Source organism: Dermacentor albipictus, chromosome 9 (genome assembly GCF_038994185.2).
Source record: "Dermacentor albipictus isolate Rhodes 1998 colony chromosome 9, USDA_Dalb.pri_finalv2, whole genome shotgun sequence".
NCBI classification, from domain to species: Eukaryota; Metazoa; Arthropoda; class Arachnida; order Ixodida; family Ixodidae; genus Dermacentor; species Dermacentor albipictus.
This window is the reverse complement of record NC_091829.1, coordinates 41,291,044-41,316,690: the sequence shown is the minus strand read 5'-3', so window position 1 is coordinate 41,316,690 and position 25,647 is coordinate 41,291,044. Positions and strand designations below refer to the sequence as shown.

Here is a 25,647-nt window from a genome sequence, read left to right as displayed (position 1 = left end):
CGATAAACGTATGGAATAGTCTTCCTGATAACATTGCCTGCTTAACAAATCGTAACGCATTTCGCGAAGAATTGCAAAAGTTCCTGGAGAAAAATTGTATAAGGATGTTATTGACCTGCTTTCCTTCCCTGTTTTTCAAACTAATATTTTTGTATTTTTTGTGGGTATGAGTATATTACTGTGTTTACGCCGTCTAAAGCTTAGCCTAGACAAATATTTCTTGAACTTTGCTTTACTTATCTTGTGACTGCCTGTATTGATATTTATATTGTTTATTCCTGTTGAAGTACTTACCTTGTATCCCCCTTTTACCCAATGCCCTTAAATGGGCCTGTGAGGTATTTTAAATAAATAAATAAAATGTGAGCGCCAGCACTGCTGACGACGTCACTTGTCGACTTTGTGGCGCCGGAAAATATAGCCCTGTCTGATATTTCGCAAATGTACGTACAACGCGTCATGCAGAAGTTAGACATCTGTGCTGCATTTTTGTAATCTGCTGCCTCATGACTATCATCTGCCTCGGCTGGCGCAACAGAGGTCTTCAAGTAATCTGTGACCATATTTAGAATTGAATGCTCCGAATTGTGTAGTCTGAAGATTCCCACGCTGCTGATAACACCTTGAGTTCTTGGCATTATATGAGAAAACGATTGTATTGGTTGTAAAATAATTATTTACCGGTATTTTGTCGATAAAATTCAGGTAATGTGAAATTCACCTTTTGTTAGTGACATTCTAAGTGAAGAGGGCTAAACAAACATTCTTTTCTTTTTATCATTCGCCTATGTTGTTTCATAATAACGGAAACCCCAACGAATGTTTTCTTTTTGAAATGCAGACCACTCCTAGCCGGAAGGCGCCAACAAAACCGCGTCTGCGCCCTACGGCACCGACAGCTCGTAAGACTCCACAGTCAGCCATAAGCGAGATCGGTTTGTCGAGAGAGCACGATTTTTTTAAGACAACGAGATTAGTTGGAGATATTACCCCCCAAATGACCCATATCCCAAGTGGGAGGAGCGCTGCTCCAGAACTGGCGACTACGACAACAAAAGCTGAAACACCTCCGCAGCTGACGCCACCAGCGCAGCCTCCCAAGGCAACGAAGCTTCCGCCGCAAATACCAGCAGCCGAGGCGACGAGGCCTCCGCCGCCAACGCCACCTGGCAGGCCTATCAAGCCTCCGGCACCAACGCCACCTGGCAGGGGGACGAAGCCTCCGCGGCGAACGCCACCTGGCAGGGGGACGAAGCCTCCGCCGCGAACGCCACCTGGCAGGGGTACAAAGTCTCCGCCGCGAACGCCACCTGGCAGGGGTACAAAGTCTCCGCCACCAATGCCACCTGGCAGGGGGACGAAGCCTCCGCCGCGAACACCACCTGGCAGGGGGACGAAGCCTCCGCCGCGAACGCCACCTGGCAGGGTTACAAAGTCGCCGCCGCCAACGCCACCTGGCAGGGGTACAAAGTCTCCGCCACCAATGCCAACTGGCAGGGGGACGACGCCTCCGCCGCCAACGCCACCTGGCAGGGGGACGAAGCCTCCGCCGCGAACGCCACCTGGCAGGGGTACAAAGTCTCCGCCGCGAACGCCACCTGGCAGGGGGACGGAGCTGCCGCCAACGCCACCTGGCAGGGGGACGAAGCCTCCGCCGCCAACACCACCTGGCAGGGGGACGAAGCTGCCGCCAACGCCACCTGGCAAGGGGACGAAGCTGCCGCCAACGCCACCTGGCAGGGGGACGAAACCTCTGCCGCCAACGCCACCTGGCAGGGCGACGCAGCCTCCGCCGCCAAAGCCATCGCCACCCAAGACGACAAAGCCTCCGCCGCCAACGCCGACTCCCAAGGCGACGAAGCCTGAGCCGCCAAAGCCATCGCCACCCAAGACGACAAAGCCTCCGCCGCCAACGCCGACTCCCAAGGCGACGAAGCCTGCGCCGCCAAAGCCATCGCCACCCAAGACGACAAAGCCTCCGCGGCCAACGCCGACTCCCAAGGCGACGAAGCCTCCGCCGCCAAAGCCATCGCCACCCAAGACGACAAAGCCTCCGCCGCCAACGCCGACTCCCAAGGCGACGAAGCCTGCGCCGCCAAAGCCATCGCCACCCAAGACGACAAAGCCTCCGCCGCCACCGCCGACTCCCAAGGCGACGAAGCCTGCGCCGCCAAAGCCATCGCCACCCAAGACGACAAAGCCTCCGCCGCCAACGCCGACTCCCAAGGCGACGAAGCCTGCGCCGCCAAAGCCATCGCCACCCAAGACGACAAAGCCTCCGCGGCCAACGCCGACTCCCAAGGCGACGAAGCCTCCGCCGCCAAAGCCATCGCCACCCAAGACGACAAAGCCTCCGCCGCCAACGCCGACTCCCAAGGCGACGAAGCCTCCGCCGCCAAAGCCATCGCCACCCAAGACGACAAAGCCTCCGCGGCCAACGCCGACTCCCAAGGCGACGAAGCCTCCGCCGCCAAAGCCATCGCCACCCAAGACGACAAAGCCTCCGCCGCCAACGCCGACTCCCAAGGCGACGAAGCCTCCGCCGCCAAAGCCATCGCCACCCAAGACGACAAAGCCTCCGCCGCCAACGCCGACTCCCAAGGCGACGAAGCCTCCGCCGCCAAAGCCATCGCCACCCAAGACGACAAAGCCTCCGCCGCCAACGCCGACTCCCAAGGCGACGAAGCCTCCGCCGCCAAAGCCATCGCCACCCAAGACGACAAAGCCTCCGCGGCCAACGCCGACTCCCAAGGCGACGAAGCCTCCGCCGCCAAAGCCATCGCCACCCAAGACGACAAAGCCTCCGCCGCCAACGCCGACTCCCAAGGCGACGAAGCCTCCGCCGCCAAAGCCATCGCCACCCAAGACGACAAAGCCTCCGCCACCACCGATGACCACACCACCACCGACGACGCCGCCTGAAGCAGTGACCACGACGGAACGTAAGTAAAGCTGAACATTTCGAAATATATTTTAACCATTTTCTTTTCCCACTGGACAATCAGTGTTGTCTTACATGTAAATTGGAAATTTCCATCACGAAAATTAGATCTATTAGAGATCTCGTGTCAGAAATCCTGATGTGCACTAGGTGGTAAGAATTTGAACGCAGTTTTCAACAGGCGTAGGTGTAGCTCGCTGGTGTATGTTGAGCTTCGTGTCGTGTACCATTATTTTCAATGCGAAACGATTATATGCCCCATGAAGTGGAATATCCGGCGTCCGTTGTTACCATCTGACGGTACCAAAACCCACGTGACCAAGTGATGACGTCACGTTCACGGCACTGGACCTGCGGCGGGTCGCACTGGGAAGATGTTTAGACATAACACAGATAGACAGAGAAATAAAAATGGTCATATATGCTGATGACACCAGCTTATTCTTTTCAGCCTCGTCTGCCTCGAACGTGATCATGAAAGCAAATACAGCACTTAGGCAGCTTGAGAAATGGACAAAACATAACGCTCTTAAAATTAACACTTCCAAAACAAAGGCCATTATTTACCGTCCGAAAAACAAGGATGTTCATATTAACGATGATATCACTCTTAATAATTTAAAAATAGAGATAGTATATTCCTTTAAAGTACTAGGTGTACTTTCCAATGAGAAAATGACGTGGGATGACCACACAAATTACGTAGCATCTAAACTGTCACGTGTCATCGGATCGATTTACACTCATAACAACACCCTCCCTATAAAAGTGAAATCGCTCCTTCACAATTCATTGTTCTGTTCGCATCTAAATTATTGTCATTTGGTCTGGGGGGAACATCCTTCGCGAATCTGCGAAAATTACACGTTCAGCAGAAAAGAATGCTCAGAATAATATACAATGTAGCATATGACCACCCATCTAAACCGCTCTTTATGAAAGACAACATAATGCCGATTCATGATCTGTACGCATACCGCCTAATCACTAAATACATTACCGAGGTAAAAAATAACGTCTCTTTCATTGCACAACTGGCATCACTGCAGAAAAAAAATTTAGCCTACGCAACCAGAAACACCGATATTTGGCACATACATTCATTCAGAACAGGTTACGGACAACATATGCTCAGAAACACTCTTCCACATCTCTTAAACCTGTGCCAACATTACAATATCAATCTCCAACGCACCCGGTCAAAAGGTTTGCGTCATTTTGTTTCACTTATAAGTGAAAGGGCGGCACTTTGTGTTTGAAATGTACGACATGATATTATGCACATCACTTTGTTTTTTGGAATTGTACATTTTTGTAAAAATTGTCATTTGTGATATTCCTTTTTGTCTGTACTCATATGCTTGCACTGTTTGCCTTTTTTTTCTAAACATCATGTATTGTATCGGGGAGGCGAGAGCTCGTCAAGCTGGATATGTAGCTTTTTCTCTCCCCCTCCCACATCCTTGAGGTGGAAAATAAAGGCATTATAATAATAATAATAAGCTTTATTTCCATCAAAACGATAGAGGGGCCGTGGGTAAAAGCTGCTGAACAGCTTGACTAGAGCCCACGGTCCCCTCTACAAGGCAGTACAGGGGCATACATGAAACATACAGGAATCTAACAAAAGACAAAGGCAAAATTGATTCGATTTAATATATCACAAGGAAATCAAATATTACATTTGTTCAAAAACATGAGATATCACGTGGCGCAGTTCGCGAACTGTAGTGCGACCTAAATCAATTCCACATTTATTCAGATCATTAAGAAGTTTAGGCAAAATATACGATAGTGTACCCATAGAATAGTTAGCACGGGGAGTGACCACCTTCCAGTATTGAGACTGACGTATATTATAGGATGTAGGCTTTATTTCTACCTTGGCTAGGTTCTGAAAGAAATTTCGGTTTTCTTTTGATTCGCACTTAAAGGCAACAATTAGTCTATAGCTAAACAATTTCCAGACGGGCATTATATCTGCTTTAATGAACAGAGCTTGTGTATGAGAATTGTAGGGGACATCAAAAAGAAGCCTAATTATCTTTTTTTGTAGGACGTACACCTTTGTTATGTGTCATAATCGAATTCTGGCGTTTCACGTGCAAATACCACAATTTTGATTATGAGACACGCTGTAGTGGGGGACTACCGGAGTAATTTTGACCACCAGGGGATCTTTAACGTGCCTCCAATGCACAGGACACGGGAGCTCTTGCATTTCGCCCCCATTGAAGTGCGTTAAGATGTTTGCAGGGACAACATGACCACAATTAGCACATGACCGGGGTAGTTGGAGAAGTATGGGAGAGGCCTTTGCCCTCAGTGTGCATAACCAGGCTGCTGCTGCTGCTGCTGCTGCTGCTGCTGCTGATGATGATGATGATGAAATGCGGCTGCCGAGGTCACGACTCGATTCCGCGATGCAGCGCGACACCACAGCCGCTAAACCACGGCGGCGGGTTGGTTGCATTGCGAGATCCTACGGTGCACAGCCACTGATGGATGCCGTGACCCACTCTCAAAACTGGATTAAGCTGGATTAGGATGGTTTCGGTTGAATTAGGGTGGATTAATGTTGGTACAAATTAGATCAAGGTGGATTAAATTGGATAATGGTGGAGTAAAATGGAATAGGTTGGTACCAATTAGTGCAAGCTAAATTTATGTTATTAAGGGGGAGCTTTAAGGCATTAACTTAGCACCCTTAAGGGTATGAAAATTACTTATATGTACTGAACAAAGTCCCAGTTTCGCCCGAAAGGCGAATCAGTGATTGCGATAGAAAATTATCGGAGAGCTATACGAAGTAAGGATAGTAGGTTTATCGACTGTTTAAACTTGTAAACATTCGCTTGCTAACTAAACAAGCATGGTGTCACGCTCGCGCAAGCAAACATATAGACACCATATTGGACTTTATGCTTTCCCTTAACCTCGAGCAAGTCGTGAAGGTAAATACAAGAGGAAATGCAGTACTAGATCTTTTATTTATAAGTGACATTTTCGGCGGAGGTACTCTGCTAGTTCAAAAGTTTATTTCAGATCACAAATTAATTTTCTACTCATGGATTAAAGACACTTATAGGCACAAGAATGCTTCTGTGATAAAAGTTATGAAGGACTTTGCTTGGGCGGATGATGTGGCCATATTAGACTATTTTAATACTCATCTATGCGGTCCTATAAATAATATAGAGGCAGCATGGAAGCGGATTCGTAATGTTATTCACCACTGTATCGAAAACTTTATACCACTAAAAGCGTTCCGTCAGCGTAAATTAAATCCATGGATCACCAGTGAAATAATTCAGAGTAAAAGAAAAATAGAACGATGGAGGAAGAAACGTAAAACAGAATACGAGCAGTTCGAGCACCTTAAAGACGATTTGTTATGGAAAGTTAGCCAAGCTAGGAATATTTTTTTTCAACAGCCTTGCGGAGTTCATTAAAAACGATCCTTATAGGTTCTGGCGCTACTTATGGAACACAAAAGTCCAAGTGTCCAAACTGAATGTCGATGGTGTCATTCAGACAGGTCCTTCTAGCATAGCGGAGACCTTTAACGAGTACTTTCAAAGTGTATTTTCTCAGTATGAAGAACAAGAGCCACCAACCACCGCATCAGACCTCCCGCAGGACAATCGGGTAACGCGTGAAGGGGTTTTGGCGTTGATTTTAAACGTTGAAACGCGTAAAGCTACTGGACCGGACGGTATCCCGAACCTATTTTTGAGGCTATATGCCGAACAAATTTCTTGGTACCTAACAGAGCTCTCTAACTTTTCACTGAAAATGGGCGAAATACCTGATGATTGGCGTCTGGCGCGAGTAGTTCCCATACAGAAAAATGGCAGCCGTCTTCTGCCTTCTAACTACCGCCCTGTTTCAATGACCCGCCAATGCTGTAAGATGTTAGAGCATGTGATTGCTAAGCAAATACAAGACTTCTTCTCCGAACATAAAGTTTTATCGGTTCATCAGCACGGTTTTAGAAAGGGCATGTCTACAGTTACACAGCTGGTATCGACATTGCATAATTTGTTTGGTGTTCTTGACACGACTGGCCAAGTAGGTGTATTGTTTACGGAATTTTGCAAGGCAAGGTACCACATGATAAATTATTGTTTAGGTTGGGGAGCATTGGACTTCCACTCTTTGTTGTTAAGTGGATTTCCGGGAACCTTAATCATATGCAACAGTTTGTACAAGTGCAGGATTTTTCTTGCTGTGTGCTGCCAGTTACCTCGGGGGTTTCACAGGGGAGTGTGTTAGGGCCATTGTTGTTCTTAATTTATATAAATGATTCACCGGAGGTAATACCAAAGTATGTCTAAATCAGATTATTTGCTGATGATTGTATGGTTTTTAAAACAATCTCGAATGCCTCTTTGCCACGCCTCTCTACAAGCAACGGTTCTGGTAATTCACGACTGGTGCGAGAAGTGGGGCATCGAACTGAATAGGGAAAAAACTTCTACGTGTAGCAAAGGAAAAATGTCCGTGTACCTTCACTAACCACAATAACGGCAGCAGTATAAAGGAGGTTGATAAATATAAGTATCTAGGGGTAACTCTTACCAGTGATCGTTCATGGGGTGTGCACATTTCAGACATCTGTGCGTCAGCTTTTCAAAAGCTATGTTTTCTAAAGAGGAAACTTAGAAATGGTCCTGTAAGTGTTCGGCTTCTAGCTTATAACGCATTTGTTAGGTCGAAGTTAGAGTACGCGTCTGCGCTGTGGGACCGATATGTTAAAAAAGATATAATAAAACTTGAAGGTGTTCAAAGAAAGGCTGTACGGTTCATATTCGGAAAATATAGAAGGACGGATTCACCATCGTCTCTGATGAAACGTAATAACACTACAACATTGGAGATACGTAGAAAAATAAACCGACTTTCGTTATTTCACAATGTTATGTGCGGAAAAATCACCCTATATGAATTCAAGTTATGTTCAACATGCTGCTACTAGGAAAACAAGACACACAGCAGAACATTCACTGAGACGTATTTTTGCGAAAACTAATTTTTACAAATACAGTTTTTTTTTCCCTAGAACAGTTAAAGAGTGGAGTGAGTGGCCGCCAAGTGTTATCAAGACCGAAGACTTTTCGGCAGAACTGGAACGTTTCTTTTGTGAGCAACAGATACTTGCGATTGTATAAATGTACGCATTTGCTGCTGGTTTAGTTCTGTTCTGTCTGTTTTTTTTGTTTTGTTGAAAATTGCTTCTTCATTGTGTTAGCGCTGTCGCTTTTGCCGCTTTTGCTGTTTGCGAAATAATTGCTGTTATTTATTGTTTGTCATTCCGAAAATGCCCCTCCTTTTAGGGCCAATAAATTGGCCTGCAGTATGGTTAAATAAATAGAATAAATGAACACATCTCACTCGTCGACCAGGGTAACTCGCTGACAAAGCGCTGGAATGAGGGAGTGCGGCAGCAGCAGCGAGCGAATTGACTTTCGTGCGGCCTCTCCTTCAACGCGAACGAAGCGGTGAAAGTACAGCGCACGGCGAACTCTGTCCCCGTCGCAGATAGATTTCAAGATGGCGCCCGCGCGGCCGCGCCGTACGCAGTAGCCGCTGGAGTAGAACGACCCCTCCCCCACCTAACCCCGTGCCGTCTGCGCAAGGGAAGGTGGCGCGCTTTGTCCCAGCTTTCCTCCTTTGCGCTCATTATTGAGTATCCATCATCCAAGCTCAGCCTCGCACGCTTTTACTCGCGCATACAGCATACGGCGCGCGGCCACGATGTTATTCATTGCCCTTCGACTTTATACGGTACATCACGGCGACGGCGACCCTACAGATGCGCCTGGAGTGTCCATGTAACTGCTGTATCAGTAAAAGAAGGGCTATGGTGTTCGGCTGATGAGCACGAAGTCGCGGGATCGAATCCCGGCTTCGGCGGCCGCATTTCGATGGGGGCGAAATGCGAAAACACTCGTGAACTTAGATTTAGGTGCACGCTAAAGAACCCCAGGTGGTCGAAATTTCCGGAGTCCCCCACTACGGCGTGCCTCATAATCAGAAAGTGGTTTTGGCACGTAAAACCCCATAATTAATTATTAGTAAAAGAAGTGCTTTCTGCAGGCCCCCGCAGTCGCAGCACAAGCTTCGAACGAAAATTGTACGGGCCTCTCTTTTTTTGTGGGGGGGTGGGGGGAGGCATAACCATAACACATAACGACCCGGCGAAGATGCAATGTAAACGTTTCGTCCCCACAAACGTTGCTCAACAAGTAGTCTATAATAACAAGGCCGATAAAAAGAAATCCGTCAACGAGAATAACATTGATCGGTCTCCTCCCTGCTTTTCCACCTCTTATGTGGTTCTGCACATGTCTTCGAGGTATGGTTTGCAGTATCTAGGCCGACTTGACAGGCCTAGTACATGCAGTTAGTAGTCGCGCTGGTCTTGTTTGCCCATCAATGCATCACTCTCGTCTTCTAATCACAATTTCCACGACTTTCACCCGACAGGCCCGGGCATACCTCGCTACACTACCCTGTGCACGGTGAGCTACCTGTACTCCGGCCTGGTCTTGCCTTTGGGCGGCGAGTGCGACATCATCTTCTACGACTCGCTGCTCCTGCGCCCGGAGGACAAATTCATGGGCAGCTTCACCAACGCCTACATGAAGCCCATCTTCGACGCCGCCAAGGAAAGCAACGTCAGCCACAACACCCAATTCGGGATGTCCGTGCACGCACCGTAAGCAGTGTCGATGGCCTACTCTCGCGATAACGCACACATGGATTATGAAGGGACACTGGAGACATAAAATACGCTGAGCTGCATTAGTAATTTTCACTCATCCCCGCATACCAGGTTGGTCGTCAATTCGGTGCAGCGTAATTAGGTGAAGTGGCATAAATGAAAACACTCTAATGGCACAATGAAAGTTAGCTATCTATTAGGATTTTATTGAAATTGCCACATTCAATATGCGGCGCGTCGAGAAAAACGAAGATATCGCGCATTGCAGAAGAGAAGACAAGGTCCCTGCGCGATCGTTTTTCAGTTTGCTTGCAATTAAAGTGTCCTGCCCTGTTTTATCAGTTCCTGCTGCTTGTGAATCGTGACACCGGTGGAGGCGCGGGGTAAATGTTTGGTACACCCATGAACAGCTCAGGACGCTTTCCTTGTGTCAAAACACCCGTTCAACGCGCCGCCATCGCCTACTATGCCTAAGCCCAGAATTTGGTCCCCTACCAGGAAGTCTGCCTGTTACCACGAGTGCCCAAGCCATGGCAGACCCGGGCCCTGCACAGGTGACCATTTTGACTCCTCGGTCTCCCGTGAGCTTCCGCGGCAACGCCTACGAGGATGCAGAAGACTGGCTTGAGGAGTACAAGCGCGTAGCCAAGTTTAACGAGTGGCACGCTGGACAGAAGTTACCCCATGTGTATTTGTCTCTTCAAGACGGAGTCTGCACGTGATTCGTAAATCGCAAGGGAATCTGGCCAAGCTGGGATGAGTTCCGCCGCCAGTTCTTCCATACGTTCGGGAGCATCAAAAGGCGAGACCACGCGCAAGGTTTTCTCAAATCACGGATTCAAGAACTGAATGAAACTGTTGCCATGTTAGCTGAAGACATGGCTCGTCTTTGTCGTCGTGCAGACCCCGATACACCCGAGCCAAAAAACTGAGCCACCTCATGCGCGGCGTAAAGGAGCAGCTGTTTGTCGGTCTTATGCGGAACCCGCCAACGAGCGTCGATTAATTTATTAAAGAATCGGCGGCCATAGAGCACGCGTTACACATATGCAGTCGCAGTATGATCACCTGAGCAGCACTGGACCGGCAAGCGCCGCAGCAGTGATGGTCACAAACGAGGGTTCCTTGCGTCGGCTGATACGCAAAATTGTTCGGGAAGAAACCAAGGAGCTCACTGCCACGCCATATGAACGCACAGCTGCGTCGGTGGCTAAAGTTGTGCGCCAAGAAATAAAGCAAGCGTTTGCGGCTCTTGAGCCAAATTACCAGACGTGGCAGCCCAGCTACGCAGACGTTGTCCGTCGACCGCCACTTCCGATTGCGACAGCGCAGTCACATTCCCAGACGTCGTAGCCCAGCTACGCAGATGTCCGTCGGCCACTTCCAATGCCGACGCAGCAGTATCACCAGCAGCCAGCACCGGCATCACCTTGGTGCCATAGGGAACAACCGCAGAACCGATATTTGGCACACAACTGACTACAGGCCCTCGTGCTTCCACTGTGAGGAAGCGGGCCAAATCTGCCGTCATTGCCCTTATCGCACCGAAGGGTATCAATCGTTTCCATCCACTGCTTCTCGTCGTGCTTTTGGCGATAGCCGAGCGAACATCGACGCAAATTCGATGAGCTGGCAAGCTAATTCTCCTGGTTACTGGTCGCACTCCCCTTCTCCGCGGTATCGTTTCCCAACTGCAAGACGCAGTTCCACCGACGTGGCCCGAGGGCGATCTCCCAGCCGGACGGGGAACTGAAGGCCGCGACCTCAGGGGGAAAGGTTGCCACACACGAAAGTCCCGAAAATCCTCCAATGCCGTCGAACGACAATCCTATACAGCCAGATGATTTGACGACAGCACCGATGATACTGTATTAATTGACGGCCACGACATGACGGCGCTAGTATCTGCTAGCGCCGTCACGTTGGACTGGCGCGGACTTTTCGATCGTAACTGAAAAACTCGCGTACAGACTTTGGAAAGTAAAAAATGGGATGGTCAGGGCCGCGCATTAGAGGTGCCACCTGGAGGCCAGCTACTGACACCGACAGGCAAGTGTATTGCAAGAGTCAACATAGGGTATTCGTCATTCCTCGCAAATTTTGTTATTTTCCCCGACTGCTGCAAAGATGCAATCTTAGGTATGGACTTCTTACGCGAGTACGGCGCCGTCATCAACATACCAGAAGGTATACTAACCTTTTCTGGGGACGAAAGGGCAAAACTACAACGCAAGTCCTTGCGCATCATAGACGACACGACTGCACCACCGTTATCTTGCCGTCTTGTTTCCGTCAAGTGCGACACATAGTACGATGCGGAAAGTATTACCGAGCAGATAATTGCGCTTTTGCCCATGCAAGGTACTGCCCCACCCAGAAGTCTCGTCAAAGTAATGCATGTGCAAATAGAACTACTGCTGACAAACTTCAGCAAGCAACGACGATACATTGCAAAAGGCGCAGCAGTTCCTTGCCTCGACGAGATGCGGAATTCGATGAATGCTTTGCATTACAAGGAGAGCAAGACGCTTCAGCACCCTTACCTGTTCTTGACGTGAGCGCGAGCTTATCACCAGCGGAAAGGCAGCGCCTTATGGACCTGCTTCACCTGTTTCGTGATTGCTTCTCGTCGGCATCCAGAGTCGGTCAGAAGCCACTGCCGAAACACAGGACTATCACGGAGGAGGCAGCGAGACCAATGCAACAAAACCCGTACCGTGTAGGCCCAAAAGAACGCGGAGTGATCCGAGAGCAAGTGAAGAATATGTTCGACGACGACGTTATCCAACCTTGAAAAAGTCCGTGGGCATTGACGCTAGTGATGGCCAAAAGAAAGACGGCAGTCTACCTAGTTGTGTCGGCTACCGTAAGCTGAACCGGGTGACTAAGAATGACGTATACCCATTACCGCGTATCGACGATTCTCTCGACAGCCTCAGGCATTCCCGCTACTTCTCGTCGATGGACCTCACAAGTGGCTATTGGAGAATCGAGGTTGACGAGAGAGACAGAGAAAAGAATGCTTTTGTAAGGCCTGAGAGGCCTAACGAATTCAAGGTCCTGCCTTTCAGATTATGCTCAGCTCCAGCAACTTTTCAGCGACTCATGGATATGGTTCTGTCAAGCCTGAAGTGGCAGACATGCCTAGTATACCTCGATGACGTCATAGATTTTTCGGAAACGTTCGAGGAACACCTGAGACGGCTGCTGGCGGTTCTACAAACGATACGGTCGGCCTGCTTAACACTGAAAGCGGAAACGTGTGACGTTGGTTTCGAGGAACTCCAGTTCTTAGGTCATGTGAGTCACCAAGGCGTCCGCCCTGACCCCGACAAGATCACGGCCGTCACAAAGTTTTCAACGCCAACGGACAAGAAGTCAGTCAGGCATTTCCTAGGTTTCTGCTCGTATTACCGAAGATTTATTGTCAATTTTTCACATATAGCTTCACCGTTAACGCAACTTACAAGAGAAAACGTTGCCTTTGTATGGGGCGAAGAAGAACAAGCAGCGTTTAATTATATCCGACAGCGCCTGCAAACACCACCTGTACTGGCGTACCTTGACGAGGACGCCCCTAGCATGATTCATACGGACGCTAGCAACATAGGTCTAGGTGCTGTGGTTGTGCAGTGGCAAGACTCAGCCGAGAGAGTCATTGCATACGCAAACAGGACGCTCTCACGTGCTGAGTCTAATTACTCAACCACAGAAAAGGATTGCCTTGCGTTGGTATGGGCACTTATGAAGTTACGCTCATGTCTCTATGGCCGTTCGATCAGGGTTGTCAGCGATCATGACTCACTTTGCGGGCTGATGAACTTGAAGGATCCGTCCGGTCGTCTAGCGCGCTGGTGCCTAAGGCTTCAAGAATTCAAGATGATAGTGGTGTACAAGTCCGAACGAAAGCACTCCGACGCCGACTGCCTTTCAAAGTCACATATTGAGCAGGAAGTCAAAGAAGAGGGTAAAGACGGCTTGTATAGGTGTTCTAGACACTGCAACCTTTGCTAGTCAGCAGCAGGAAGACAGTGAACTGATTCCACTTATTGATTGTTTAGAAGGCCGGATTTACAAGTGCGTCCAAAACTTTTGCAAGAAGCTTGCCATCATTCTGCTTCCGTAACGGTGTTCTCTACAAGAACTTCTTTGCAAGCGGAAGCAGCTGCCTACTTGTTCCAACCTGCCTCCGTCATGAGGTCTTGCAAGCCTGCCACGATGAACCGACATCTAGCCACCTCGGCTACACGCGAACACTGGCCCGAGTAAAAGAGAAATATTACTGGCCAAACATCGCCACCTTTGTGAAACAGTACGTGTGCACGTGCCTCGACTGTCAATTACGCAAACCACCACATATGAAACCCGCTGGGCTACCTCAAACAGTCCAAATGCCCACGACTCCATTTGCCCAAATTTAGATGGACGTTCTCGGACCATTCCCGACTTCCAATACTGGCAATAAGTGAGTAATAGTTTCCACCGATTACCTGACACGCTATGCAGAAACCGAGGTCCTTCCAAGCGGCACCGACGTCGAAGCAGCGCGATTCGTTTTTGAAAACGTGGTTCACAGGCACGGTGCGCCAACGGTGGGAATAATGGACAGAGGGACTGCCTTTACGGCTACACTCCTAAAGACAGTGCTTAGCCTCAGCGGCACGGCTCACCGAAAGACCACAGCCCATACGAACGGCCTAACTGAACGCTTGAACAAGACTATCGCCGACAAGCTGAGTATGTACGTAGATGTGGAACACAAAAATTGGGATGACATTCTACCGCAGGTAACATTCGCATACAACAGCGCTGAACAGGGAACAACGCGAAAGACCCCATTTAGCCTTCTTCATGGCCGTGAGTGACGATGTTGCGACATGACTGCGATCTTACAGGCACGGACGCTGAAGCTTTCGCTCAACGGGCTGAAGAAGCGAGACAATTCGCCCGCGTCAGAATCGCCCGACAACAGGACTACCGACGCTCGACGCTACAATCTACGGCACCGATACATCACATATCAGCCAGGTGACCAAGTCTGGGTTTGGAGTCCCATCCATCGGCGAGGGCTTTCAGAAAAGCTCCTCAGGCGGTGCTTTGGTCCATACAAGGTTGTACGGCGCCTCAGCGACCTGAACTATGAGGTTATCCCTGACAGTCCTGCTTCCTCCAGTGCGAGGCAGCGTCCACCAGAAGTCGTGAACATTGTGCGCATGAAGCCCTGTTGTTCGGAATGAACTGCCCACACCTCGTCTGACACATCTTCCTGCCGCTAGGTGAGCATCGGGACGATGCTCTCTCTGGAGGGAGGCAATGCCAAATCCAATTGCGGCACATAAAAAAAGAAGAAATCTCGCGCATTGCAGATGAGAACACGAGGTCCCTGCCGCGATCGTTTTTCAGTTTCCCTGCAATCAAAGTGTCCTGTCCTGTTTTATCAGTTCCTGTTGCTTGTGAATCGTGACAATATTATATGACAACGATTAGACCGCAAGTCTAGTTGTTCCAGCGAGCATTCCACCCATTACTTCGGCCCGAAGTGGTGGTGACTAGAATGTACAGACAAGGAAGATGAATTGCCCCCGTAGCGCTTACGCAAACTTCCCTGGCACGCGGAAGTGTCCAGCCGGGCCGCAACCTAAACTGGCAAGAAACGCCGAACGATTGGTTTGAGACGCGAAACGTGGACACTCTCGAAATCATGGCAGCGACAGTCAGAAAAAAAAACATTACCGGAAGTATAATACGGTAGCTCTATGCGAGGGAGATGTTTCTTCTTTTATAACGTAGGGGCCAAGCAAATGCGAGAGGGACTTCTCACACAAGCCGGGACTTCGAAGGGTTGCCCACAGCAGTACCTCGTACACGAGGACGAAAAAGAAAAGTCGTAGCGACAGCAGTCGTAATGCTGATAGCGGTTCTGTTGACTGGCTTCTTTATCGATCCGAGCACGTGTTCGACATTGGCCAAGCCGGGGCACGAACTGTTCGGGTATAGAAGCCGATGTGTTAGAACATTGAAGATGCTTCGAGAGTAAAAGGCGGCGAGCAGCTGTAAACGAGGTTTAATGATGAGCAACTGGTAGTTAGTTGGACTCCGATGTTATACGCAAATGTCACAAATAGCAGAACTATGCCCCATTTGTTATGGTTTGGTCCGGCTTGATGGATGTCATGTAATGTGCGAATAAATCACTGTGTCAAGCTCGTTGTTTGTAGGGGGTAGGCTGACACCGTGTTATGAAGTGCGCGAACATTTCTCAGTAATTATTCGAGGATCGCCGACAGAAACGCCTTGCCTCAACAGGGCGCGAAGCACATCGTGTAGCACGATGGCTTCCAGAAAGAATTTGGCGACGCCTAACGTAGGGCGAGAGCGTAGGGGAGTGCTCTCTGCGTACTGTGTGAGATGATCTATGGGAGTCACGATCCATCGAGGACCTGCTGGAGTGATCTGAACAGGTACAAGCGGGTCTATCCCAGCAGTGATAAAATGCGTCTCTGGAGATGGAATGGCTTGTAACAGGTCACGAGGAGGCGAAGTGGGTTGGGTCAGTCATTGAAAAAGCGCGGGAGAAGCGACAAATTTCGCCGCAAACGTAGAAAGACCAGGTCAGAACAAATGGCTCCTAATGCGGTTGCAGGTCTTGTGAAAAGCTAAGTGGCCCGCAGATAGGTCGCGGCGGAAGGATTCGAGGATCTGTGACGGCAGCGAATGAGGAAGAACTAGAACCCACGGCGCCCATGAGCATGGTAAATGTATCGGTGCAGCACACTGTCCTCGACCTTAAACTGCTACAGCTGGCGAGGACGCCTGTCGTCGGGTGGACGGGGCATTCCGCGTAGACGTTGGATAATGCGGTGGCAATGTTGGTCATCACGTTTACGAGAGGCGAGCTGGGTGTAGCGATGGAAAAGCAGCGTGTGCAGAGCTGCCAGCGGTGACAAGGCCGGCGAAGGCATAAAGACCGTGCTGGGACGTAGCAACAACATCAGCTGGTTCGTCCAGGAACAAACACTGCAGTTGATAGGTGGTCATGGTCCATTATACCGTTAACGTGTTACCCAAGAAGTTGTTAACGAATGTGTTTATCACATTTAAAAAGTCGGTGAATATTTTTGTGGCGTGTTGGCTAATGCGCTCTCTATTCAATTTTGTTAATGTTTCTCTGCTGTGCTTCGCAGGGCGATCAACGAATTCGCCACCGAGGTCAGATCGGGTGCCGGCATGCAGCACTACAAGGATCACTGGCAGCGCAAGATCTACCACTGGGGCGTCCTTAACATCCACGAGCTCATTATGAAAAGCAGCCCAGACACCCTGAAGGTTTCGCTCACCGTCCTCAAGGTTAGCTGCGGAAACAAACAGCGAAAGCGAAGCTTTCTAGGCAAGCTCTCTCGAACTTAGCTGACCGCGGCTGCTGCTTTTTTTTTCTGCAGAATAGCTCACACACAAGGCAGCACTCGTATAACGAAGCGGCTTGTACTGAGCCCTGTCTGTGCTAGCCTTACAGAAGTGTCCGATGGCCGGCTGTGTTCTCCACGGATTTACGCTATGAAAAAGCAAACGGTGCTTAGATATCATCACTTCAGCAAGCACACGCGTTGAAGGATGTGACGCATTTAGTAAAGCGAAGCTTCCTTAGTCTACTTTCACGGAGTTTGGCGCTCCCATTTGCACGGTCGGCTCCTTGCCGAGTATGATGTGCCGGTCCTGGACCTAGTACGATAATAAACTCGGGGAATGGCGTGATGCAAAGCGCGCCGAACCAGAGGCAGCCTAAATGCTCGGTCTCGGAAGATCACGTCGTGGATAGGGTTGCGCGTACTCGCTGACTTGCTAGAAGGCACGTAGCAGGCGTGCTGCAAAACGCCACTGTAGGAGAGTAAAGTTCGAAAGCATTTAATTACTGCCTGACAAAAGCGCCGTTTCACGTAAATTTGGAAGGTCTGGGTTAAATAAGCGTAATTTTTCTTTTCCTTGTTTCCACTTAACTACACGCATCGCCTCAGACTACGCGCGAGCTAAGCGAAGCTGATTAGGCCCTAATCCGCACGCAGGATGTTTGGATTCCACCGTAGCCAGATTTCGGGGCAGGTTCAAGAACCAGCGGTAAAGTGTCTCGCCACAGCGTCCCACACAGTTCATCCACATATCTTTAGTACGTTAAATACCATCATGCAATTATAAATTGCTCTCGTAAAGTTATAATTATATAGCACGTTTACAAAGATCAAAAGCTGGGCCAGTATAACATTTTGAAAAACGTGTACACATATTCTTCCCACATAAATAATCGTCACCTGCCTTTCGTGGCTTTCCTGTCTCTAACGCTGCGTTATCAGCGTGAAGGGCGTTATCAGCGTGAAGTATCATTCTGGACAGTAAAGCAGCAAGCGCAGAGTTCTCACAAAGGCACAAGCCTCAATTTGTGTCGCCGCCTGCCGACAGCTGCAGAAAGCAGCGTGTCAGGGAGGGTTGCCGTGTGTCTTACACGAGCCGTTAACCATTGACCGACGACCCGCGACAATCATCCCTAACCGATTTTGTGTAGCTGCCGGCAGGCGGCGGCACAAAATTATTCTTGTGCCGTCCCGGCAACGGCTCGCATCTCCATAAGCGTAGACAAAGCTGCACCTTTTTCTTAAAGACCAGGCAATTTACTGTGGCAAGTGTTCCATTGAACAACGTAGACTACTAAACGCGCTCCTTCTGCAAAATTTCGTCAACAACAGTGCAGCGGTGAGCGCAAAATCTTTTTTAGAACACTTCAAGCAAAATATGCAGGACCCTGTATAATTTCTCCTGTGTTCATATACGTACGGCCGATGCCTTACGCCTCTCGCACAAGAACGTTTTATCATAAGACGCAGACTATGCTTGCGCGTTTACATACTTGTTAGGGAGTGTCAGAAATGGTATACCCGGTGAGCATACTATGCATGCAGGGAGTGTCAGAAATGGTAAATCCGCGTACCCAAAGCGTCACGGCCCGGCATGCATCCATTTTTATTGCCTTTTTGTTCCTTTTTATACCTTCTGGCGTTGTTTTGTACGCCTGGTTTAATTCTTCCTGCGGTTAATGTCCCGTGCTTTCTATTTGTCCCCACCTGGATAGAATTGTTTTTAAAAAAATCACGTCCCCAAATGTGGACGCCGCGCCTGGAGGGTTAAGCAGTCCTGGTCCTGCATGCAAGTGTCTGTGTCTTCGTCTTTTCGCACTGTCTAAGCTTCCAGTAATGCATGAGAGAATTTTTAAGAAGATATTTGAATTCAAAGCACTTTATTACGACGGTAGTGCGAGGAGGCGGTAGTACCACATTTAAGATGGTCACGGCGGAAATCATTATTGAAAGTCAGCTATTGATCCTGCGCAACCTGAGCGCGCAGAATTCGAGCGTGTGCTTCGGTAGCGATTGCCATGCGGCGCTATTCTACGCAGCGCCAACTTTGACGATTTGAGTTTATCACGTGGCTGCTCGCAGGAGCTGAAGGACATTGCTACGGCAGCGGGCAAGAACGCCTCTATGGTAGTGGGACTGTTCTGCAAGGTCCCCGGAGGCTGCGATAAAGCGTCCGAGTACCTCAAGTAAGACTCCGCAGTTCTATCGATCAACTCGACGGGCTGTCCTGTCTCTTCACCGCAAAGATACAGACAGACAGACAGACAGACAGACAGACAGACAGACAGACAGACAGACAGACAGACAGACAGACAGACAGACAGACAGACAGACAGACAGACAGACAGACAGACAGACAGACAGACAGAGACAGACAGACAGACAGACAGACAGACAGACAGACAGACAGACAGACAGACAGACAGACAGACAGACAGACAGACAGACAGACAGACAGACGGACAGACAGACAGGAGAAGGCACCAGAGCACGACACAAAATGACACGGCAGAACAGACAGACAGACAGACAAGACAGGAGAAGGCACCAGAGCACGACACAAAACGACACGGCAGAACAGACAGACAGACAAGACAGGAGAAAGCACCAGAGCACAACACAAAACGACACGGCAGCACCGACAGACAGACAGACAGACAGGAGGAGGCACCAGAGCACAACACGACACTGCAGAACAGACAGACAGACAGACAAGACAGGAGAAGGCACCAGAGCACAACACAAAACGACACGCAGAACAGACAGACAGAAAAGACAGACAGACAGACAGACAGACAGACAGACAGACAGACAGACAGACAGACAGACAGACAGACAGACAGACAGACAGACAGACAGACAGACAGACAGACAGACAGACAGACAGACAGACAGACAGACAGACAGACAGACAGACAGACAGACAGACAGACAGACAGACAGACAGACAGACAGACAGACAGACAGACGGACAGACAGACAGACAGACAGACAGACAGACAGACAGACAGAAAGACAGAAAGACAGAAAGACAGACAGACAGACAGACAGACAGACAGACAGACAGACAGACAGACAGACAGACAGACAGACAGACAGACAGACAGACAGACAGACAGACAGGAGAAGGCACCAGAACACAACACAAAACTACACGGCAGTACAGACAGACCGACAGACAGACAGACAGACAGGAGAAGGAACCAGAGCACAAGACAAAACGACTAGGCAGTACAGACAGACAAACAAAGTTAGTTTAGGATGTTTTTTTTGCTGACCCCATCGAACCTTTCACTTGTTCAGCGGTGAAATTTCAACATCTTAAAGGAACTTTTAAGGGGTTTTAAAAGATTTTGTTTACATCATCAATAAAGAGCCATCACTGAAACACAAATTATTTATTCGATTATCACAATTTTTAGCTGTTGTTCATTGCTTGAACGATTAGGCGTAAAAATACGGACACTAGGGAAACAAGAAAAACGCAACTGCCGCCTAGCTATTGCACCTAACATTTCAAACCATGAATTTGAACCGGCTCGCTCGACTTCTTTCTTCTCAGGTAGTGATGTTGCTATCACCGAATCAATATAGAGGAAGAATAACTAAGAGCGACTGTCACTCTGTCTACGATAGCAAAAACTTCAGAGCGAATGATATATTTAAAGAACTCACTTGCCGCACCTACACACATCTCTAGACGCGGAAGTTTTATGCAGATGTCTCCTCACGATTATCAAGGTTTAATAATCAGCAGGAATTACAGAGGACTCGCGAAATATCCCAGAGGCCGCATATTGCGGCAGACGTCAAGGAATACTGAAGTAGGTATCCACTCCTTATACGGCATGGATCGGGGTACCGGTACAGGCATCGAAATACGGGTGTGAGTCGGCACGTTATTTCGCAACGTTCACCACCGACGCTGCCACAGCGCTGGCGTCACATAATGCAATATTTTTTTTAATAGTCTCTGACGCAAGCCACGTAAAAGTGCATAACGACAGGTCATTTATTCCAGAACTATATATCTACCGGATGGCATTATCATCTTGGGGCACATCTCTTTTCGCGACAACAACATCACGGACTGCACCATTTTGCCGCTTAGCTGCTTCAAGGACCCGGTTAAGAAGTACAAGGGCCTGTCATACATGCACTCCATGGTGAGCTTACAAATACTGAGAAAGCGGGTGTTTTTGTAGTTAGTAACACCAGGGTCCTTCAATACTTTTCATCTGGTCATGAAACTTCCGCGTAACGCTGCGGGACAGCTTCACCCGCGGAGGACGCACCGCGGTGCTGGCGCAAATAGAAGGTGGACTGGAGCAGACGCCGAACGCAAGCCACTGGAAATCTGTGGGTACGGTCGCTATTGCGCAAGGGCGGATTGCCCCTATCGACGCACGAATATTAACGTGACAGCGTTAAGGAGCTCGTGTAGCAGAAAAGCCGATGTCGTCGGCATCAGCGGCGTTGGCCGTGAGCGATAAATCCCAGAAGGAACCTCATAAATAAAGAACAACTTGCAAGATGGGCTGATGGGAATCGAACCGCGGTCTCCGGAGCGTGAGACGGAGACGCTACTACTCAGCCACGAGTTCGTTCCTTCTAAACGGGACAAAATCGCCTCTTGTGAATGCGGTGTTGCCTTAGAAACGTGCCGTAGAAAGTTATACTGCGGTGTATATCGGTAATTATAACCATGTAACTTACAGAAGTCGCAGTTTCACGAGTGGCGAAGTACGTTTCCGCTACATTTCTTCTGCGCTCTGCGCACACGCAGAGCCATCTTGCGGCAAACACAGAAGACCCCCTCGCAATGTACGGCGCTGCCCCGACACGCGGCGCGTGACTCGCCCCGTGATCGCATCCGCCTTATGGCGCGTCGGGGCCCGGCTATCTGTGCCGATCGTGATGTTTGGCTGGCGTAGCGCGTTTGAGTAGGTGGTGCGAACGGGGTGCGATAACGCTATCGCTTTCCACTCTTGAAGGCGAAGCTTCAGCGTCCTCCAGTTTTTGTCGACACAACGTGCAAATCGCCGCCCTGTTTCTATACGGTGTTCGCAAACTTAAACGCAAACAATCTCGAAACAACTGCAACGCTTTGTTTCATTTCCAGCTCCAAGTTCGTTCGCTATAGCCGCCTAATTCGTAATTCAAGTTGTACACTTGGAATGTACTCAATGGTTGGAAACCGGCTACAGAGCAAGTTCACGTTGCAGTTTTATGTAATCGCGTGTAAAAAGGAGCCTTCGTTTCGAACTAACAAAGCTGACCAGCCGATTACCAAGCCATGTAGGTAAGTACTAAACTAACAAAGCTAGCCAACTGTCACAATGTAAACACAAACGCATCGCACATTATTTTTCCAAAGGTTTCCATTGTATAGTCACTCCATACAAAACGTGCTGGAATAAATGTGGGAGAGGCACCTTTCCTCGTGAAAGATTTGTACGATCGCGCAGCCTGGCCACGTGGTGCGACAGATTGTTCACCTACTTACGCCACCGCCTCCGATGTCACCTTCTGTCTCTAAATGAAACTTTCCGGGAAATTTCGTGACCAGATGAAAAGTTTTGAAGGACCCTGGTAATATGATAAACGCGAATGGTGACGCACCGTACAGTTTCTACGTAAGAGTTATTTCATGGTTGTGTAACGCTGCAGTGCTTTATGGACCATTGCCACGACGAAAATACATGTATTCGATTTGCTGATGGCACGTGCCACCGCACCCGACAGGACGTATTCTATGGTAATGACAAACTTCTATCGCATTTGCGTCGTACTTATACGTTCGAAGCGGAAATAAAGTCTTGTCTGTAAGCACAATCGCCTGTTGGTCACCACAAAGTTAATTACGGCATATTGACAGCGACCTTTCTCGTGTATCTGGCATCCCGCATCCTACTGCCTGCCATCTTGCGACCACGTTTAGGTTGGCAGAAAAACGGCCAAGCTTAGGAGTGGAATTGTTTTCGTAGCGATGACGTCCTCTGTAGATCCCATTCTCGTGACGTTGCGATGGCAACGTGCAAGTACAGTCAGTGCCTCAATAAGTAAAGATTGTTTATATTCTGAAAATTTTGCGCGCCACAACCACGATGTGATTACGAGGTGCGCCGTCGTGGAGGACTGAAATAATTCTGGCCAGCATGGAGTTCTCTAACCCTTACCTGAATCTAACTACAAGAGCGTCATTGCATTCCGTTCCCATCGAACTGTGGCCGCCGCAGCCGGGACTGCAACCGCGACCTCGTGCTTAGCACCGTAACCCCATAGCCAGCGGCCTACAGCGTTGTATCAGAGTGTAACCAACAGGTAAAGAATTTTTCGGCACTGTTGCCTTGAAGCGGGAGGATGCGAAAGCTGCACTGGACTCACTGCATCTATTTCTGACGTCGCTAATGGGAGTTTCAACTAAGTACGCTGTCGTACTCTACAATATCAGATCGACAATATGAGTGAAAAATATTACTCTGGGAAGGTATACATGCGAGAGGGAAAGACATATAACTCATTGTTTTTAGCATCTTAGTATTTGTCAGAGAAAAGGACAAGATGTTTTTTTTTTCAGCACGCTAAAAATGCTCAACTTACTGCTTTATAGTAAAGTGCAACTTTATTTCTGCATGCCTAGTTTGCTTCATTTACTGCTTTAAAGGACGCGATCTTTATAACGAAGTGACCTGTATAACCAAGCACGTTCCACCTCCAGCTGATAGTTTGCTACAAACAAGCTTTTAGTGTAAACAAGCCGCGCTGGAACGCGCAGCAGCACGCATTTGCTGGAGTAAGCCAGCTCCAGGAGGATGCGTATGTAAAGCATGAGCCAATCCTGAACATAGCGCACTGATTCAGGGCCGTACGACGCTGCGACTGGCTCTTTGCAGGTGAAAAAGAAAACTGACATTCGCAGATGTGTGCTAGTCTCCACATTTGTTACGTCAAAGGAAGCGAAGCTGCATAATACGAGTTCTCAACCCTTCGGAAGTGTTTAGGTCCTGTTTGCCGGCTGTTCTGTTCAATGAACGATACGTGACACAGCCGCTTCGGATGCTCTCGAGCCCGCTTCGTTGCGGGACACACACCGTCAGAACTTAACACTGCAGTCGTACAAACTGCTCGCCGACCTCGAACGTGCAGCCGGTTAGACATGACGCGAGAAACAAGAATTATGCATTGTGCCTTAAATAAACGCGCAAACAGGGTGTTGTATATTCGAGTGAGGAATGTACCCGTCGTGGCGGCGTAGTGGCCATGGCGTTTCACCGCTAATCCCGAGGTCGCGCGGTCGAATCCCTGCCTTGGCGGCCCCATTCCGATGTGTGGAGGGGGGGGGGAGGAATGCAAGAAAAAAGGAAGAAAAAACACATGTGTACCGTACGTCGGGCGCACGTTAAAGAACCCTAGTTGGTCAAAATCGATTCTGAGTGGGCCCCCTCTACAGCGTGCCCTATAACCATATAATGGTTTTGGCACTTAAAACCCGAAAATTAAATTTGATAGTGAGGTATATAGCCGAGGTAACTTCTATTTCATACTCGTTGATAATTACCTTTGAAAGCACATATTCGGTAACCCGATGTACTCGTGATTTCGCTGGATCGCGCCAAACGCTGCAACGTGGTTTGCTGGAACGTGCCTTGCTGGCTGATCTTCGATTGACATTTGATACCGGGAACGCCGCCGTATAAGCCGGCCTTAGCCACCACAGGAATACAGCTGCGAAACTCCCGTTAACACCTTCTCTTTAAAACACAATGCCTGACGGACCGCAAATACTTTTACATCCGCAAAGTGTAAAGCGTGCCTGCGCGCTCATTTCTTGGCTCTCCAGGCCGACGCCATAAATACGGTCAGGCACCTGCAACGGAAGGGCCTCGACACCATGTACGCCCTGTCGGCGACGATGGCGGGGCGTTGGTACAAGCCAAGGAAGCCGGATAACAAGGTTAAATTCCCGGGAAAGTACCGCGTCGGGTTCAAGTGCAAAGTGGGGGACTACCCCCAGAAGGCGCACGCACAAGACGTAAGTCTCGTTCGCTACTCATCGTAACCGTTTCGGCAAAACCGTGTCCTCTTCGGTGCGCGTGTGCGCTTGCATGTACGCGCGGAGGTAGAAGTTCGGAGACGATTTAGTGCGGGTCCCTGAAGAAATCTGTTTTAGCTGCAGCTTCGAGCTATTTGCATCCCGCCGGTGACTGATGCAGAGTGCCCGCCGGCAGCCAGTCTCAATTCTATACACTCACTCCCTCATTGCGATACGAGAGAGTTCGCGCACGCCACGGTAGACGACTTGCACCGTCTCGAACAACCCTCTCGTGTCGCATTAGTGCGATTCACCTTCCTGGCACATTGCCGCTGTTTACATGGATGCAATACACAGATGCAGTGCGCAAGAAATGCGACGCGTTGCTTGTCGCTTGCCGTTAAAGGCCGATTCACACGACGGACCAAGTCCGCGGGCCGATCTGTCACGTGATGCGACGTCACGGCCCGCCGCGGTCCGGTCCGGCGCAGAGCACGTCCACAGGGCGGACCACCATAGCAGACGGCAAAGCAGACCAACC

The 25,647-nt window shown here is 49.3% G+C and overlaps 1 protein-coding gene across 4 annotated transcripts in view; it reads left to right on the top strand.

Annotated features, from left to right (window-relative positions):
• The window catches only part of LOC139049696 (proteoglycan 4-like), a 64,865-nt gene that overhangs the window by 24,191 nt on the left and 15,027 nt on the right, over positions 1–25,647 (top strand). For 2 of the 4 annotated variants that reach the window (XM_070525430.1, XM_070525429.1), the window contains 7 exons: positions 842–902; positions 1,076–2,942; positions 9,431–9,662; positions 16,853–17,015; positions 19,154–19,257; positions 21,093–21,237; positions 24,915–25,106. In XM_070525430.1, the coding sequence (XP_070381531.1) occupies positions 842–902; positions 1,076–2,942; positions 9,431–9,662; positions 16,853–17,015; positions 19,154–19,257; positions 21,093–21,237; positions 24,915–25,106 (2,764 nt within the window). Of the gene's footprint in view, positions 1–841; positions 2,943–9,430; positions 9,663–16,852; positions 17,016–19,153; positions 19,258–21,092; positions 21,238–24,914; positions 25,107–25,647 lie in introns of all 4 variants that reach the window. The other 2 variants (XM_070525431.1, XM_070525428.1) reach the window with 1 other exon arrangement.